This window comes from Oncorhynchus gorbuscha, linkage group LG18 (assembly GCF_021184085.1).
Source record: "Oncorhynchus gorbuscha isolate QuinsamMale2020 ecotype Even-year linkage group LG18, OgorEven_v1.0, whole genome shotgun sequence".
NCBI lineage: Eukaryota > Metazoa > Chordata > Actinopteri > Salmoniformes > Salmonidae > Oncorhynchus > Oncorhynchus gorbuscha.
The window spans coordinates 66,481,623-66,501,515 of record NC_060190.1 but is presented as its reverse complement, the minus strand read 5'-3'; the positions used below and the strand labels follow the sequence as shown (position 1 = coordinate 66,501,515).

Genomic DNA, 19,893 nt, shown 5'->3' with positions numbered 1-19,893 from the left:
GTAAAAAATGTCATTGTTATGCTATTCTCATAATCATAAAAGTATACTGAAAAGTGAATTGCTGTATTGAGAAGTATTCATCTATGTACTGCACAGTATGTGCATGTGACGGTATGTAAGTTCTCATATCAATAGGTGGCCTGGTGTTGACACCAGCTTGCAGACAGTTGGTCAGACTTAGCTGTTGACCTCTTCCTCTCTGGCATGGCTCCACTGACCTCCCAGCCACCCAGGGTGTGTGACACTTCCCATGACCCCGCTCTGTGACTTCCCATGTCATCCCACACCTAGAGCTGACCGGGGTGGAACTAACTAGCATCCACTTACTGTAGCGACTCAGCTGCTACATAACTGACCTACAACACAGCCAGTCATACCACAATAATGCAGATGCAAAACAAGGAATTATCCTCTTATACGGGGGCTTTCTATGTACCTCTCTTGACCCCAGTTTTTATGCCATGTTTGGTCACCTTGCCAACCCACCCCAGTGTGAAGGGGTTCGATCTGATGGGATTATAGAAGGAACATACTGTCTTGTCTTTCGGGAGATCTGTCAACACTCTAAACAGGTCCCATACTGGGGCAGCACCTGCTCACTCACACACTCAGCCACAAGCAACTGGTGGCGGGCATTTCCCAGGCCTCCACCCCACACTGCTTACCATGACCAGACCAGGGCCAATGACTACATCCCCACATCCTGCCCCAGGGCCCCAGTGTCTGCCCTGGGATCTCCCTCCTCACTGTCCTGCCTGACCCTGGCCACCAGCTGGTTGTTTATGTGGAGGGGAGGTGTACCATGTGTTATTGTCCTAGAGAAAACAGGGCCATATTCGTGACGGCAGTCACGAATCACCTATGGTTTACCTCCTGTCAACCGATAGGTTTTTGACTTTCTATAACATTCCATTCATCTCTTTTTCTCTGATTGACAGATGGGGAGCTCTACGCTGGGGTCTACATTGACTTCATGGGGACAGATGCGTCCATCTTCCGTACTCTAGGGAAACAGACTGCCATGAGGACGGATCAATACAACTCCAAATGGTTAAATGGTAACGTCTCACGTCTCATCCTGACAGACATCATCTCTCTATGGCATTTGTCTTTATATTTCCATCAGGTATCAATTGATTCCTCAGTCTCTACATTCCTGTTCTGTCTCATAGCACCTCTGTATGTCATACTGTTTATATGGTCTAAGCCTCTAGCTGTTTCAGCCATTAAAAAGTCAACAATGCCTATCACATCAATACAGTAGGTTCGTTGTCATGCCATACATGTCTGGTAGCATTTCATGTCTGGGATGTATGGCATAACAATGAATTATATTAGAGTTTGCAAGAGCATATTGGCTGCCCTACCTCAAATACCTTGTACCCCTGCACATTGATCTGCTACTAGACGCCCTGTGTACACATAAGTGCTGCTGGGTGGGTGTGTTTTGGAAGTCAGTGTGTTTTGGAAGTTAGTATGTTTGGGAAGTCAGTGTGTTTGGGAAGTCAATGTGTTTGGGAAGTCAGTGTGTTTGGGAAGTCAGTGTGTTTTGGAGGTCAGTGTTTTTGAGAGGAAAGTGGCACCATTGATTAGTAGGGCTGAGTCCACGGCAGGAGGTACTCCCCATCTCCACCTGAGTCCTGTTCATCAGTCCCAAGGCCACACTATGACGTCCTGATCCATCCTGCTTTCCCCATATGGGTTCATATATCCCACCCCCAACATGGTCTACCTCCCATATGAGTCTATGTACCCCCCCACCCCACCCCCAACATGGTCTACCTCCCATATGAGTCTATGTACCCCCCCACCCCACCCCACGCCCCACATGGTCTACCTCCCATATGAGTCTATGTACCCCCCACCCCACCCCACGCCCCCACATGGTCTACCTCCCATATGAGTCTATGTACCCCCCACCCCACCCCACCCCCAACATGGTCTACCTCCCATATGAGTCTATGTACCCCCCACCCCACCCCACGCCCCACATGGTCTACCTCCCATATGAGTCTATGTACCCCCCACCCCACCCCACGCCCCAACATGGTCTACCTCCCATATGAGTCTATGTACCCCCCACCCCACCCCACGCCCCACATGGTCTACCTCCCATATGAGTCTATGTACCCCCCACCCCACCCCACGCCCCACATGGTCTACCTCCCATATGAGTCTATGTACCCCCCACCCCACCCCACGCCCCACATGGTCTACCTCCCATATGAGTCTATGTACCCCCCACCCCACCCCACGCCCCACATGGTCTATCTCCCATATGAGTCTATGTACCCCCCACCCCACCCCACGCCCCACATGGTCTACCTCCCATATAAGTCTATGTACCCCCCACCCCACCCCACGCCCAACATGGTCTACCTCCCATATGAGTCTATGTACCCCCCACCCCACCCCACGCCCCACATGGTCTACCTCCCATATGAGTCTATGTACCCCTCCCACCCCACCCCACATGGTCTACCTCCCATATGAGTCTATGTACCCCCCACCCCACCCCACGCCCCACATGGTCTACCTCCCATATGAGTCTATGTACCCCCCCCCACCCCACCCCACGCCCCACATGGTCTACCTCCCATATGAGTCTATGTACCCCCCCACCCCACCCCACGCCCCACATGGTCAACCCCCCCATATAAGTCTACCGTCCCGTAGCACTCACCTCCGTTGTCATGAAGTGCTTTGAGAGGCTAGTCAAAGGCCACATTTCCTCCTCCCTCCCCCGACACACTTGGCACTCAACAATTCACCTACCACCCTGATTGATCCACAGACAACACAATCGCCATTGCACTGCACACTCTCCTCACCCACCTGGACAAAAGGAATGCATATTTGAAGATGCTATTCATAGACTTCAGCTCAGCCTTCAATACCATAGTGCCCTCTAAGCTCACCACAAAGCTCACGGCCCTGGGACTGAATTCCTCCCTATGCAATTTGTCCCTGGACTTCCTGATAGGCCGCCACCAGGTGGTGACGGTAAGCAACGTTACCTCCTCGTCGCTGATTATCTAGACAGGGGCCCCACAAGTGTGTGTCCTCAGTTGCCTCCTGTACTCCCTATAAACCCACGACTGCATCAAGTTTTCTGATGACAGTAGTTGGCCTGATTACTAACAATGACCAGGCGACCTACAGGGAGGACATAGGCACTCTGACGGCATGGTGCCAGGAGCTGATTGTGGACTTCAGGCGGAACCAGGCTGGGTACGCCTCCATCCTCATCAATGGGGAGACGGTCAGAAACTTCAAGTTCCTCAATGTGCACATCTCTGAGAAGCTGGAATGGTCAACCCACACAGAGAATGTTGTGAAGAAGGCACAACAGCGACTCTTAAAACTCAGGATACTGAAGAAATTCTTCCTGTCCTTGAGGGCCCTCACAGTGTTCTACAGGAGCACCATTGAGAGCATACTGTCGGGCTGCATCACAGCCCAGTATTGCAACTGCACCGCCGCAGACTGCAAGGTGCTACAGAGGGTGGTACACTGCCTAACGCACCATTGGGTACACTGCCTGCCCTACAAGACACCTACAACACCAGGTGTCGCAGGAAGGCCAAGAAGATAATCAGGGACCTCAGCCACCCGAGCAATGCCCTGTTCTCCCCGCTTCTCAGATGGGGACCGTCTGAAGACTGGCCAATAGCTTCTACCCCCAGACCATATTTTTTTTTTCTACTGTGTTATTGGCTTCCATGTGTAACTCTGTGTTGTTGTCTGTTCACACTGCTATGCTTTATCTTGGCCAGGTCGCAGTTGCAAATGAGAACTTGTTCTCAACTAGCCTACCTGGTTAAATAAAGGTGAAATATATATATTTTTTAAATCAGGCTGCTGAATAGCCAATAGGCTACCTGCTCCCCCTGTCTCCCTCCTGCCCCCAGGCTTCCTACCCTGCCCCCCCATGGACATTTATCACTATTACAATGTAAATATGTATATATTATTATTTTTATTACTGTTTTTTCATTCACTTCTCACTTCCTCCCCTGCTGCTCCCCTTATGGGCATCCCCCCACAGATTCTTAACCTGCCCCCACCACCCAATGGTAATTTATCATTGCTACAATTGTAAATGTGTAGAGATTATTATTATTATTATCTAGATTTTTTCTCCTTCACTTCTCTTTTGTTATTTTTATTTTATTTTGACCTGTGCTGTTGGAGCCCTCAGCATAAGTTTTTCACTGCACCCAGCAGTTCCAGCTGCATCCCTGTGACTAATGAACTCATCTCTAACCTATTCTATGTACTCCCCCATCCCACCCCCCACATGGTCTGCCCCCATATGGGTTGTGTCTGTTGCAGCAGGGAGGACAGGATCAGTTTGATTTGTCCAGCAGTGCCCTAATCAGTGAGCTATCATGGGGAAGAGAGGTTGATGCCATATTGTGCTCATTCAGTGAGATTAATAAAACTGATTTGGAATGTAGTGACATGTGCTCAGCTTGAGGCCTCAACTGACTCTCACTAGCATCTGTCTTGTCTTCAACTCTCTCTCTTTCTTTCTTTCTCTCTCTCTTTCTTTCTCACTCTTTCTCTCTATTTTCAGATCCGATATTCATCAAGGCACACCTCATCCCAGACAGTGCTGAGAAGAATGATGACAAGCTGTACTTCTTCTTCCGGGAGAAGGCTTCAGAGATGGGCCAGAGTCCCATGGCCCAGTCCAGGATAGGCAGGATCTGTCTGGTAAGTGCCCACACTACCACATTATTTGCAAATGTTTTCTTACTGCAATTGTGAGGGTTTGTCTCATATTGTGACATCTGAGCCTGCAAACCCAGTACCCTGCCACTCCTGATACTGAGACATCCCCAGAGTAGAGGGGTCTCCTTGGGAAATCCCCTTAAATCATCGCTGCCCCCCACTTCCTCAACAGCCAATGAGGAGTCTAAGAAAACCAAACTAAAGGGAATGCTTGTCCCCTGTGATATTCTGTTGGAGTGGGAGAGTTTGCCTTTGGCCTCCAGTATATACACATAAACACACATACACATAACACTCTCAGGGTAATGTTGATCTAATGATGTACGTATCCAGTGGCTGCAGTGACTCAGAACGTTGTTTACCCTTACAGGGGGTCAGAGGGTAACCCTGTGCTGTGTGCAAACCTCCCCCTCTTGCTGCACGTCTCCTATGGGACCGTTGGGACATTGGTCCTGTCTGTCTCTGGATCCTAAGTCACTGTCCTCAAATCAAATCAATGTATTTATAAAGCCCTTTTTACATCAGCAGATGTCACAAAGTGCTTACCGGTATACAGAAACGCAGCCTAAAACCCCAAACAGCAAGCAATGCAGATGTAGAAGCACAGTGGCTAGCAAAAACTCCCTAGAAAGGCAGGTACCTAAGAAGAAACCTAGAGAGGAACCAGGTTGCGAGGGTTGGCCAGTCCTCTTCTGGCTGTGCCGGATGCTGATTTTTAAGAGTACATGGCCATTAAGGACAAATTATCTGATGACGCCCACTGGAAATAACACTACTGTCGTAGATACAGTATACACACAATACATGGTAGAAAGAGTGCTCATGTTGATACAATTTCAGAGTACATTACATTATTGTGTAGGAGCTACAAAACAATAGAATATTCTAACCTTTGCATGATGTTCAGTAGCATATTACTCCAATATAAATTGTTGCATAAATAGCATTCAATGATTTTTAACTTGGACATTTCATAATGAACACGTTTCGTAATGTTTTGCAAGGATTACTGGGCTGTGAGTAATTTTCCCTGGACATCACCTCCCTCCCCACCTCTCTGTAGGGGCAGGCGTCTGTCCACAACAGATGGGGTGGACAGACTGACCCACAGATCTGATGTTTACACTCTCAACTTCTCTGTAAGCTAGTATTGGCTGCTAGTTGTCTGTATCAAACAGCTGTTGGTTTGAATCTGTGGACCGGTCCACTTGTTGTGTTTGTCTCCCCCCTGCAGAATGATGATGGTGGACACTGCTGTCTGGTCAACAAGTGGAGCACTTTCCTGAAGGCCAGACTCATCTGCTCTGTGCCTGGGGTGGACGGCATAGAGACCCACTTCGATGAACTCCGTAAGTAGGCATCATTTCCCAACAGTGGTACAGCCTAGTTGTTAGGTTCTTTCAGTAACTTCACAATGCTCCTCAAGCGTTGTCCTACCCTCAACTGTTAGACACTGAACATAGTCTGCTCCACTCCACCTAAAAGGGACAGTGTGTAAAAGGACCAACTATCAGTTCAGAACCCACTCTCTGTCATCTTTCTGTAGCATCTCTGTAACATCTGAGTTCTTCTGAACCGTTCCAAACTGCACTAATGCACATTACGCACTACAGAAAAGCATTTTTTTTAAACAACACTGTCAACAGTTTAATTAAATATGTTTGGTTGTGAAAACATGTTACTATCAATGTTCCTGAACAGATTTCACTTGGTTTCGCAAACTAAGCACTGCGTAGCTGCAGGAACAGGGTTGGAGAGCCCATGGCATACAGAGTTTGGGCGGGAATAGAGCTAGAGGCTTTCTACTGCTACTATATTTATTTCTCAGATGCTAATATTAAGCAGATTGCTCAGCTGTAAAACCAGAGTAGCCTACCTGGCATAATACCTTTAAGATTTAGATGCACTATTGTAAAGTGACTGTTCCAATGGATGTCATAAGGTGAATGCACCAATTTGTAAGTCGCTCTGGATAAGAGCGTCTGCTAAATGACTTAAATGTAATGTAAATATAATGGAAAAGGGAACCAAAGGAAAGCGCTTAATACAACAGGTGTAGACCTTACCGTGAAATGCTTACTTACAAGCCCTTAAACAACAATGCAGTTCAAGAAATAGAGTTAAGAAAACATTTGTAAAAATAGGTCCTGGATGGCAGGAGGCTTGGACCCAGTGATGTACTATTTGAGTGCATATAGATGACATCTTTTTACCCCGAACCCTGTTCCTACCTATCTGATGATGGCCATTTTAAATCAAAACAAATTTCAAATATTAGTAATGGCGAGATTGAATTGAAAATAGTCTGATGGATGAGAATGTTATCACTTAATGAGAGAACAGCATGTGCAGCCTGAGGCAAGAAACAGAGCGAAAGTGTATTTTATTAGACTTTTTCAAATCGTCAATATAGTCACACCATGCAGCCCATATGTTTTGATTTCTAAGACATTCCAAGGTTTGTATTATTCTCAACTAAAGTTGTCAAATTACTCTAAATCTAGCATATAAGATCTGTTTCAAATGATCACTTTTACACTCAACATAGCCACTTCACATGCGCACTCGCTCAGGAATGGGAAAAACATCCTTTCTATTTTAATCAAATAAGTTAAATTACATTGAACAAAAATATAAATGCAACATGCAACAATTTCAAAGATTTTACTTAGTTACAGTTCATATAAGGAAATCAGTCAATTTAAATACATTGATCTAAAAATATATGTATATATACAGTTGAAGTCAGAAGTTTACATACACCTTAGCCAAATACATCTAAACTCATTATTTCACAATTTCTGACAATTAATCCTAGTAAAGATTCCCTTAGTTTCCCCACTTTATTTTATGAATGTGAAATATCAGAATAATAGTAGAGATAATGGTTTATTTTAGCTTTTATTTCTTTCATCACATTCCCAGTGGGTAAGAAGTTTACATACACTCAATTAGTATTTTATAGCATTGTCTTTAAATTGTTTAACTTGCGTCAAACGTTTTGGGTAGTATTCCACAAGCTTCCCACAATAAGTTGGGTGAATTTTGGCCCATTCCTCCTGACAGAGCCGGTGGTACCAAGTCAGGTTTGTAGGCCTCCTTGCTTGCCCACAAATATTCTATAGGATTGAAGTCAGGGCTTTGCGATGGCCACTCCAATACCTTGACTGTGTTGTCCTTAAGCCACTTTGCCACAACTTTAGAAGTATGCTTGGGGTCATTGTCCATTTGGAAGACCCATTTGTGACCAAGCTTTAACTTCCTGACTGATGTCTTGAGATGTTCCTTCAATATATCCACATACTTTTCTCACCTTATGATGCCATTTATTTTGTGAAGTGCACTAGTCCCTCCTGCTGCAAAGCACCCCCACAACATGATGCTGCAACCCCTGTGCTTCACGAATGGGATGGTGTTCTTCGGCTTGCAAGCCTCACCCTTTTTCCTCCAAACATAATGATGGTCATTATGGCCAAACAGTCTATTTTTGTTTCATCAGACCAGAGGACATTTCTCCAAAAGGTACGATCTTTGTCCCCATGTGCAGTTGCAAACCGTAGTCTGGCTTTTCTATGGTGGTTTTGGAGCAGTGTTTTCTTCCTTGCTCAGCGGCCTTTCAGGTTGTGTCGATATAGGACTCATTTTACTGTGGACATAGATAGCTTTGTACCTGTTTCCTCCAGCATCTTCACAAGGTCCTTTGCTGTTGTTCTGGGATTGATTTGCACCTTTTGCACCAAAGTACCTTCATCTCTAGGAGACAGAACACGTCTCCTTCCTGAGTGGTATGATAGTTGTGTGGTCCCATGGTGTTTATACTTGCGTACTATTGTTTGTACAGATGAACGTGGTACCTTCAGGTATTTGTAAATTGCTCCCAAGGATGAACCAGACTTTTGGAGGTCTACATTTTTTTCTGAGGTCTTGGCTGATTTCTTTTGATTTTCTCATAATGTCAAGCAAAGAGGCACTGAGTTTGAAGCTAGGCCTTGAAATAGATCCACAGGTACATCTCCAATTGACTCAAATGATGTCAATTAGCCTATCAGAAGCTTCTAAAGCCATGACATCATTTTCTGGAATTTTCCAAGCTGTTGAAAGGCACAGTCAACTTTGTGTATGTAAACTTCTGATCCAGTGGAATTGTGATATAGTGAAATAATCTGTCTGTAAACAATTGTTGGAAAAAACACTTGTGTCATGCACAAAGTAGATGTCCTATCCGACTTGACAAAACTATAGTTTGTTAACAAGACATTTGTGGAGTGGTTGAAAAACGGGTTTTAATGACTCCAACCTAAGTGTATGTCAACTTCCGACTGTATATACAGTACCAGTCAAAAGTTTGGACACACCTAGATTCTTCATGACAGCTTTGCACATCTTGATGACAGCTTTGCACTCAAGAGTATATAAACTTCCTGTTTCCATCACAACTGTCTTGTTTTTAAAATGTATATATACAGTTAATTTGGAAAGTATTCAGACAGCTTGACTTTTCAAAATGTTGTTATGTCACAGCCTTATTCTAAAAATGATTAAATCGTTTTTTTCCCTCATCAAACTACACACAATACCCCATGATGACAAAGCAAAAACTGTTTTTTAGTCATTTTAGAGTAACTGGAGTACACTGGTGTAACTGGAGCATCAGCATTTGTGGGTTCGATTACAGGCTCAAAATGGCCAGAAACAAAGACATTTCTCGTCAGTCTATTCTTGTTCTGAGAAGGCCAGCATCCCGGAGTCGCCTCTTCAATGTTGACGTTGAGAATGGTTTTACGGGTGCTATTTAAAGAAGCTGCCAGTTGAGGACATGTGAGGTATCTGTTTCTCAAAATAGACACTCTAATGTACTTGTCCTCTTGCTCAGTTATGCACCGGGCCTCCCAATCCTCTTTCTATTCTGGTTAGGGCCAGTTTGTGCTGTTCTAGGAGTGGAGAACTACACAGCGTTGTATGAGATTTTCCAGTTTCGTGGCATTTTCTCGCATGGAATAGCCTTAATTTCTCAGAACAAGAATAGACTGACGAGTTTCAGAAGAAAGTTATTTGTTTCTGGCCATTTTGAGCCTGAAATCAAACCCAGAAGTGCTGATGCTCCAGATACTCAACTAGTCTAAAGAAGGCCAGTTTAATTTCTTATTTTATCAGTACAACAGTTTTCAGCTGTACTATCATAATTGCAAAAGGGGTTTCTAATGATCAATTAGCCTTTTAAAATTATAAACTTGGATTAGACAACACAACGTGCCATTGGAACACAGGAGTAATGGTTGCCTTTGTACGCCTATGTAGATATTCCATGCAAAATCTGCCGTTTCCAGCTACAATAGTCATTTACAACATTAACAATGTCTACACTGTATTTCTGATCAATTTGATGTTATTTTAATGGACAAAAAACAAGGACATTTTTAAGTGACCCCACACTTTTGAATGGTAGTGCATATCTGAAATATCACATTCACATAAGTATTCAGACCCTTTACTCAGTACTTTGTTGAAGCACCTTTGGCAGCGATTACAGCCTTGAGTCTTCTTGAGTATGACGCTACAATCTTGGCACACCTGTATTTGGGGAGTTTATCCTATTCTTCACTGCAGATCCTCTCAAGCTCTGTCAGGTTAGATGACACACGTCACTGCACAACTATTTTCAGGTCTTTCCAGAGATGTTCGATTGGGTTCAAGTCCGGGCTCTGGCTGGGCGACTCAAGGACATTCAGAGACTTGTCCCAAAGCCACCCCTGCATTGTCTTGGCTGTGTGCTTAGGGTTGTTGTCCTGTTGGAAGGTGAACCTTTGCCCCAGTCTGAGGTCCTGAGCACTCTGGAGCATGTCTCGTCTCCCAGTCCCTGCTGCTGAAAAACTTTCCCGCAGCATGATGCTGCCACCACCATGCTTCACCGTAGGGATGGTGCCAGGTTTCCTCCAGATGTGACACTTAGCATTCAGGCCAAAGAGTTCAAGCTTGGTTTCATCAGACTAGAGAATCTTGTTTCTCATGAGAGTTTTTAGGTGCCTTTTGGCAAACCCCAGGGGCTGTAAGGTGTGGTTTTTGTTCTGACATACACTTTCAACTGTGGGACCTTATATAGACAGGTGTGTGCCTTTCCAAATCATGTCCAATCAATTGAATATACCATAGGTGGACTCCAATCAAGTTGAAGAAACATCTCAAAGATCATCAGTGGAAACTGTCGTTCTCAACTAACATCAAGCCGGTGGCCCGTTCCTGTAGGTTCATGCTCTACAACATCCGCAGAGTACGACCCTGCCTCACACAGGAAGCGGCGCAGGTCCTAATCCAGGCACTTGTCATCTCCCGTCTGGATTACTGCAACTCGCTGTTGGCTGGGCTCCCTGCCTGTGCCATTAAACCCCTACAACTCATCCAGAACGCCGCAGCCCGTCTAGTGTTCAACCTTCCCAAGTTCTCTCACGTCACCCCGCTCCTCCGCTCTCTCCACTGGCTTCCAGTTGAAGCTCGCATCCGCTACAAGACCATGGTGCTTGCCTACGGAGCTGTGAGGGGAACGGCACCTCAGTACCTCCAGGCTCTGATCAGGCCCTACACCCAAATAAGGGCACTGCGTTCATCCACCTCTGGCCTGCTCGTCTCCCTACCACTGAGGAAGTACAGTTCCCGCTCAGCCCAGTCAAAACTGTTCGCTGCTCTGGCTCCCCAATGGTGGAACAAACTCCCTCACGACGCCAGGACAGCGGAGTCAATCACCACCTTCCGGAGACACCTGAAACCCCACCTCTTTAAGGAATACTTAGGATAGGATAAAGTAATCCTTCTCACCCCCCCCCCCTTAAAATATTTAGATGCACTATTGTAAAGTGGCTGTTCCACTGGATGTCATAAGGTGAATGCACCAATTTGTAAGTCGCTCTGGATAAGAGCGTCTGCTAAATGACTTAAATGTAAATGTAAATGAAACAGGATGCAGCTGAGCTCAACTTAGTGTCATAGCAAATGGTCTGAATACTTAGTTTGTAAATAATGTCTTTCTTTGTTTTATTGGTAATACTGGACGTGATACTGGACTAATACGTTGGACGTACTGCCAAATACTCTAAAACAACGTTGAAGTTGGCTTATGGTAGAGAAATGAGCATTAATTTCTCTGGCAACAGCTCTGGTGGACAGTCACCATGCCAATTTCACGCTCGCTCAAAACTTCAGACATCTGTGTCATTGTGTTGTGTGACAAAACTGCACATTTTGAGTGTCCTTTTAATTGTACCCAGCACAAGGTGCACCTGTGTAATGATCGTGCAGTTTAATCGGCTTCTTGATATGCCACACCTGTCAGATGGATGGATTATCTTGGCAAAGGAGAAATGCTCACTAATAGGGATATAAACACATTTGTGCACATTATTGCACATAGAACATTTTAGAGAAATAAGCTTTTTGTGCGTATGGAATATTTCTGGGATCTTTCATTTCAGCTCATGAAACATGGGACCAACACTTTACATATTGCTTTTATATTTTTGTTCAGTATGTATTCGTCTTACTATAAAATTATATAATTTAAAATAATGGCATGAAATGTATAAACATATATTGTCCACTAAATGATCTAGATAGTGGATTTATTGTGATGTTGTGTATATTAAATGGATTTATTAGACTTTTTAAAATGTTGATGTTCCCAAGACGTGCATCAGCGGCTTGTATGCTGGAGGCCTGGAGAAGCTAAATGTTCTTCTGATGGTTAACGGTCAATTACCATAAGACGGGCAGTCATTTGTCTGATATTTACCGTCTGACAAAATGTTGTGACCACCACAGCCCTAATTGAGAGCCTAGCTGGTGGAGAGTGAAAGCATCAATGTGACGCCATGACCCGTGCACCACCATTCCACATGCACCACCATAGACAAGCACAGATTCCTCACAGACAGTAACTCTTCCATTGTGTTTTCACTGAAATCAAATCAAATTTCATTCGTTTATATACACATATTTAGCTGTTGTTATTGCGGGTGTAGCCATCTCTTCAGCTCTGCTCTCTGGTATAGATTTGGTTTAGGACAAAAAGGAAATCAGCAATGAGTTGATGACTGTTACAATGTTGTTTGATTAATTATTCTGCAAGGTACAGAATGTCCGTCTGTACCAATGGGTCTGTACACGTTCTGCACCTGTAAAGCAACACAGATGGGAATTCTGAGGAAGGTACTGCAGTGGTTAAGATATCGCTGTCCCACCCAGCTGTGGACATCAACATCACTCCTGTATGATAAGCAGATCTGGGATCAGGTTGCCTTAATAACACAACAGTGGAAGTGCTGAGAGTAGAGGTGTGTGTAGGTGTCTAGGGAGGACTGGTAATGAGGCGCAGGGCTATAAGGTCTGTCTCTGGATCAGCCAGGGGGGCGCCCTGCAGGGTAAGAGGGATCATCCCTGCCTGTCAGTCACATCTCTGATGACTGATAGCTCACCATCTAAGGAAAACATCAGTGAAATGCACTGTGTTGAGGAAGTCTGACTCTGAGGAGTCTCCTTGAAATGATCATGAAAACTAGTTTTTTTAATTTTACCTTTATTTAACTAGGCAAGTCAGTTAAGAACAAATTCTTATTTTCAATGACGGCCTAGGAACAGTGGGTTAACTGCCCGTTCAGGGGCAGAACGCCAGATTTGTACCTTGTCAGGGTTTGAACTTGCAACCTTCCAGTTACTAGTCCAACGCTCTAACCACTAGGCTACCCTTATTAGTGTGACATATTTCATTAGCGGTCCAATGCAATCACAATAACTGATGTGATTTTGTTTTATTGCGGGTCATTTGTTTTTACTGCTGCCATCAATCATTACTTGATTGTGTTTGTTATATATTAGGCCTGTAGCCTAGTGGAGGCTCATTTCAGCCTTAGGCTGAGGGCTGTGAACGACCAGTTGTTTTGATACAGCATGACCCAAACCACACACTTATGTTCAGCAGTACTCAACTCTTACTCAATGTCCATGTCTATTTTTCTTACTTCTCTCATCTTCCGTCAATGTCATCACCTCTTTAACAGTCCCTCCTGCAGGTCAATAGGTTTCCCTCAGTCTGAGAGCAGTCTGGGACACACTCAGTGAGGTCATACTAGGCTTGTCATCGCTGAATGTACAGCTATCCATCACACGTGACAGATGTCTAAAGTCTCTATCATAAAGATGGAATCCGCAGTAGGGGGAAACAGTACCACTGACAACCGTTGTTTGTTTTTTTGCAGTACATATTGTGCTCTTCTATAGCACATGCAATGATGTCAGAGGGGAAAAACAGTGTTGGTTGTTTGCAATAATGTTTTTATTGTTGTAACATTGCAAGCGGACGTGGCAGTTTCACCGTAAGGATTACAGTTTAATGGTGGAGCCCAGAAGAGCCATCTGAGGGGGGCTGAGAGGGGGTGGTGAGAGGAGGGCTGAGAGGGGCTTTCAAACAATTAAGGAGCAAGAACAAATATAGCGATTCTAAGATTTAAAAAAAATGTTAACTAGCTACAAAGTAGTTTATGTCTCCCTGGCAGAATGATATCATGATTATTTCCATCAATCCAGTGGCCATTTTATTTTGTTACTCCATTCTCATGTGCTACAGAAACACTGCAACCAAACAACAGTGCTAGGTGAGTGTAATACAGGAGCACTGCTAACCAAACAACAGTGCTAGGTGAGTGTACTACAGGAGCACTGCTAACCAAACAACAGTGCTAGGTGAGTGTACTACAGGAGCACTGCTAACCAAACAACAAGGCTAGGTGAGTGTAATACAGAAACACTGCTAATAGAACAACAAGGCTAGGTGAGTGTAATACAGAAACACTGCTAACAGAACAACAAGGCTAGGTGAGTGTAATACAGGAGCACTGCTAACCAAACAACAGTGCTAGGTGAGTGTACTACAGGAGCACTGCTAACCAAACAACAAGGCTAGGTGAGTGTAATACAGAAACACTGCTAACAGAACAACAAGGCTAGGTGAGTGTAATACAGAAACACTGCTAACAGAACAACAAGGCTAGGTGAGTGTAATACAGAAACACTGCTAACAGAACAACAAGGCTAGGTGAGTGTAATACAGAAACACTGCTAACAGAACAACAAGGCTAGGTGAGTGTAATACAGAAACACTGCTAACAGAACAACAAGGCTAGGTGAGTGTAATACAGAAACACTGCTAACAGAACAACAAGGCTAGGTGAGTGTAATACAGAAACACTGCTAACAGAACAACAAGGCTAGGTGAGTGTAATACAGAAACACTGCTAACAGAACAACAATGCTAGGTGAGTGTAATACAGAAACACTGCTGTCCTCAGGGTAGAGAACATATACTTTTGAAATGCTTTGCAGTCAGACTGGTCCCCAGGGTAGAGACCATATACTTTTGAAATGCTTTGCAGTCAGACGGGTCCCCAGGGTAGAGACCATATACTTTTGTAATGCTTTGCAGTCAGACGGGTCCCCAGGGTAGAGACTATATACTTTTGTAATGCTTTGCAGTCGGACGGGTCCCCAGAGTAGAGACCATATACTTTTGTAATGCTTTGCAGTCAGACGGGTCCCCAGGGTAGAGACCATATACTTTTGTAATGCTTTGCAGTCGGACGGGTCCCCAGGGTAGAGACCATATACTTTTGTAATGCTTTGCAGTCTGACGGGTCCCCAGGGTAGAGACCATATACTTTTGTAATGCTTTGCAGTCAGACGGGTCCCCAGGGTAGAGACCATATACTTTTGTAATGCTTTGCAGTCAGACGGGTCCCCAGGGTAGAGACCATATACGTTTGTAATGCTTTGCAGTCGGACGGGTCTGAAGGGTAGAGACCATATACTCTTGTAATGCTTTGCAGTCAGACGGGTCCCCAGGGTAGAGACCATATACTCTTGTAATGCTTTGCAGTCGGACGGGTCTGAAGGGTAGAGACCATATACTCTTGTAATGCTTTGCAGTCAGACGAGTCCCCAGGGTAGAGACCATATACTCTTGTAATGCTTTGCAGTCAGACGGGTCCCCAGGGTAGAGACCATATACGTTTGTAATGCTTTGCAGTCGGACGGGTCTGAAGGGTAGAGAGACCGGACGGGTCTATACTCGTTTGTAATGCTTTGCAGTCGGACGGGTCTGAAGGGTAGAGACCATATACTCTTGTAATGCTTTGCAGTCAATGCTTTGCAGTCCCCAGGGTAGAGACCATATACGTTTGTAATGCTTTGCAGTCAGACGAGTCCCCAGGGTAGAGACCATATACGTTTGTAATGCTTTGCAGTCGGACGGGTCTGAAGGGTAGAGACCATATACTCTTGTAATGCTTTGCAGTCAGACGGGTCCCCAGGGTAGAGACCATATACGTTTGTAATGCTTTGCAGTCGGACGGGTCTGAAGGGTAGAGACCATATACGTTTGTAATGCTTTGCAGTCGGACGGGTCTGAAGGGTAGAGACCATATACGTTTGTAATGCTTTGCAGTCGGACGGGTCTGAAGGGTAGAGACCATATACGTTTGTAATGCTTTGCAGTCGGACGGGTCTGAAGGGTAGAGACCATATACGTTTGTAATGCTTTGCAGTCGGACGGGTCTGAAGGGTAGAGACCATATACGTTTGTAATGCTTTGCAGTCGGACGGGTCTGAAGGGTAGAGACCATATACGTTTGTAATGCTTTGCAGTCGGACGGGTCTGAAGGGTAGAGACCATATACGTTTGTAATGCTTTGCAGTCGGACGGGTCTGAAGGGTAGAGACCATATACGTTTGTAATGCTTTGCAGTCGGACGGGTCTGAAGGGTAGAGACCATATACGTTTGTAATGCTTTGCAGTCGGACGGGTCTGAAGGGTAGAGACCTGAATACGTTTGTAATGCTTTGCAGTCGGACGGGTCTGAAGGGTAGAGACCATATACGTTTGTAATGCTTTGCAGTCGGACGGGTCTGAAGGGTAGAGACCATATACGTTTGTAATGCTTTGCAGTCAGACGGGTCTGAAGGGTAGAGACCATATACGTTTGTAATGCTTTGCAGTCGGACGGGTCTGAAGGGTAGAGACCATATACGTTTGTAATGCTTTGCAGTCGGACGGGTCTGAAGGGTAGAGACCATATACGTTTGTAATGCTTTGCAGTCGGACGGGTCTGAAGGGTAGAGACCATATACGTTTGTAATGCTTTGCAGTCTGAAGGGTAGAGACTTTTGTAATGGGTCTGAAGGGTAGAGACCATATACGTTTGTAATGCTTTGCAGTCGGACGGGTCTGAAGGGTAGAGACCATATACGTTTGTAATGCTTTGCAGTCGGACGGGTCTGAAGGGTAGAGACCATATACGTTTGTAATGCTTTGCAGTCGGACGGGTCTGAAGGGTAGAGACCATATACGTTTGTAATGCTTTGCAGTCAGACGGGTCTGAAGGGTAGAGACCATATACGTTTGTAATGCTTTGCAGTCGGACGGGTCTGAAGGGTAGAGACCATATACGTTTGTAATGCTTTGCAGTCGGACGGGTCTGAAGGGTAGAGACCATATACGTTTGTAATGCTTTGCAGTCGGACGGCTCCCCAGGGTAGAGACCATATACGTTTGTAATGCTTTGCAGTCGGACGGGTCTGAAGGGTAGAGACCTTACACCATCTTTTGGTAATGCAGTCATTACAGTCATCAGACAGACAGACAGACCCTATGTCTCTCTGTTTACCCACCATGACCATTCAGAAGAGACTTTTGTGAATGCACATTGTCACATTTATCTACTGTAACATATAAAACTTGTCTCCGCCCAATTTTCGCTGTGTCCACCAATTTTCACATTTGTGTTTTTTGATCAGAAACTATTATTTCTCTGAGAGTGAGGCGGATATATAGCATTTTGTAAAAAAAAAACTAAACATGATTCGTCATCGATTTTAAACAAATACATGTCTGTCATTGAACATGCCATGATTAGATAGTGAAAAAACACACCAATCTCTTTCATAATGTCTTTAAACAATAAAAGCTCATTTACCAATATTTCTGAAAATTGATATATAGCGTTTTTGAATGAAACTCCAACTATTGAAGATCATTATGCTGCATTAGTTTTCTTCATGATATAAATGGTCATTGTAAAATCAGCATAAGGCAACATTCAAGGTTATAGGTTATCCTTAATAAAACTATACATGCACATTGACAAAAATGAAAATACACAAAATAACACAATTTCTCTCATAGTTATGATATTTTGTCATCCTCATTCTCGAGCATTAACAACAGAGCATTATTTTTGCAGGAACACTACTGACTTTAGAAACTCGTCAAGGAGTCCAGAATAAAAATAAATAAATAAAAACAAAAAGGTCCAGAATAAAATAAAATGATGCAACTTGTTCCACATTTGATTGAAGTTCTCTGTCTGTAGCCAGGAGGGATGTCAAACTGGCGCCCCATGTTTTATGAATGTCTCTCCTGTTAGCCAAAAGTTCATTCCCGTTCTTGTTTGCGGCCATTACCTGTCATTCTCATGTCCTGGCAATAAAAATGTTATTTTTACACACTCATGAATGTCAAAGAAACTCAGTTACAGCTTTTCTAAGAGGCCAAGAATCTCTCTTTACAAAAATAAGGAGTGGTGGGTCAAAGCGGATTTGGTTTATTCTTTGGTCAAACAATCTTAATGCATGATAAACTCAAATTAACCTGTTATTATACGACTTTACTCTTAATCCAGTGAGATTTGGTGAGTGTATGCATGGGAGAGAGCTGCTGTTTTGTTGTTTGAGGGTTTTTACATTTCAACTTGATATTTGCTGAGAGATTTATCTGAAAGGGTAGAGTCAGGGTGTGGAGCTGCTTTATATATATATATATATATATATACACAAGGCTCGATATCGAGTAACGTCTGGCTTCATAAATGCCCATGACAGTGGTCCAGAGTTATACATGGAGAGTATAATGTTTCATGCATCATCTAATCATTAGACATTCATAGTTATTGAACTTTCCAATGACTTGCTGAAGTGTTATACTTCTCAACTGAGGTAGTCGACTCAAAATGTATTTACATTGTCCCCTTTATTGTTTTTCCTTTCACTTTTAACTCATTAATTAAACCACTGGAGGATACAGGGTCCCGTCACCTGAACTTGAACCCGTCTCCTGTCCTGTGTCAATACCGGAAGTAGAAACTGTCCGTACATCACACTTTGAATTAGCTCTGGCTGCTCAGGAATCCCAGTTGGAATAATTACATCCCCGCTTAGCTACGGGAGACAGAAGAGAATAGACACCATCCTTCCATGTTTATCTCAGATTAACAGTGTTTTACCAGAGTCCTTCATACTGCGATAGTATTGTGATTGTGAAAGAATGTTTGCAGTACCACTTTTAGCAATATGTAATTATCTTTGTGTCTAACAGGGGACGTGTACATCCAGCCAACTCAAGACACAAAGAATCCTGTCATCTACGGAGTGTTCTCAGTTTCAGGGTGAGCCACTGATTGACTGTGTTATTTGTCTCAGTTAATTCAACCACATCATTACCACTGTCATTACCACTGTATCTGTCTCATTGAAGAACAATACAACCCATTTCAGCTTTCACTCAATCAGATCTCCTCAGCAGACCTGTAGAAAATATGAAGTCAGTGGTTCAGATGTTTGGTTCCCTCCTGTGGTTTCCCGTCTCCCATCCATATTCATTCTGCCCGAAGGCACCTGTGTAACACGTTCTGTTATTGAAACAGCCTATTCCACACAGTCTGCTCTGCACACTACAAAGGCAGAAGAGGAAGTCAGTCCGTAGCACAGAGGGGAAGGGGTCTCCAGTGAGAGACTTAACCTGTGTTCCCACATGGCTGGGCTTTGATAACAAGTCATCATTCAGCACAGCATTAAGATTCAAGGAAACGGCTCGCAGCTCCTGCCCCCACATATGCAACAGTAGATTTTGTGTGGAGGATACACACACAGAGAATTTGCTGTCACACTCATAATAAATATGCTGGTATGCTGGTATGTGTGTCTGTGAGAGAAGTGCTCTGTAATTGTTTCCCCGTCTCACCCAAGGCCTCCATGCTAACTCGCCACAGTCATCATCCCCCTTGAAGCCCAATTGATTAAAACTACTGTAGTGCTAATGATAGGCCCCTCGACAGAATGTACTAA

General features: G+C 44.2%; 1 protein-coding gene across 8 annotated transcripts in view; it reads left to right on the top strand.

Moving 5' to 3' along the window:
• LOC124003296 (semaphorin-3F-like) overlaps positions 1–19,893 on the top strand; it is a 123,754-nt gene that overhangs the window by 97,246 nt on the left and 6,615 nt on the right. For all 8 annotated transcript variants that reach the window (XM_046311427.1, XM_046311426.1, XM_046311425.1 and 5 more), the window contains 4 exons: positions 939–1,058; positions 4,580–4,719; positions 5,972–6,086; positions 19,145–19,214. In XM_046311427.1, coding sequence (XP_046167383.1) covers positions 939–1,058; positions 4,580–4,719; positions 5,972–6,086; positions 19,145–19,214 — 445 coding nt within the window. The remainder of the gene's footprint in view (positions 1–938; positions 1,059–4,579; positions 4,720–5,971; positions 6,087–19,144; positions 19,215–19,893) is intronic.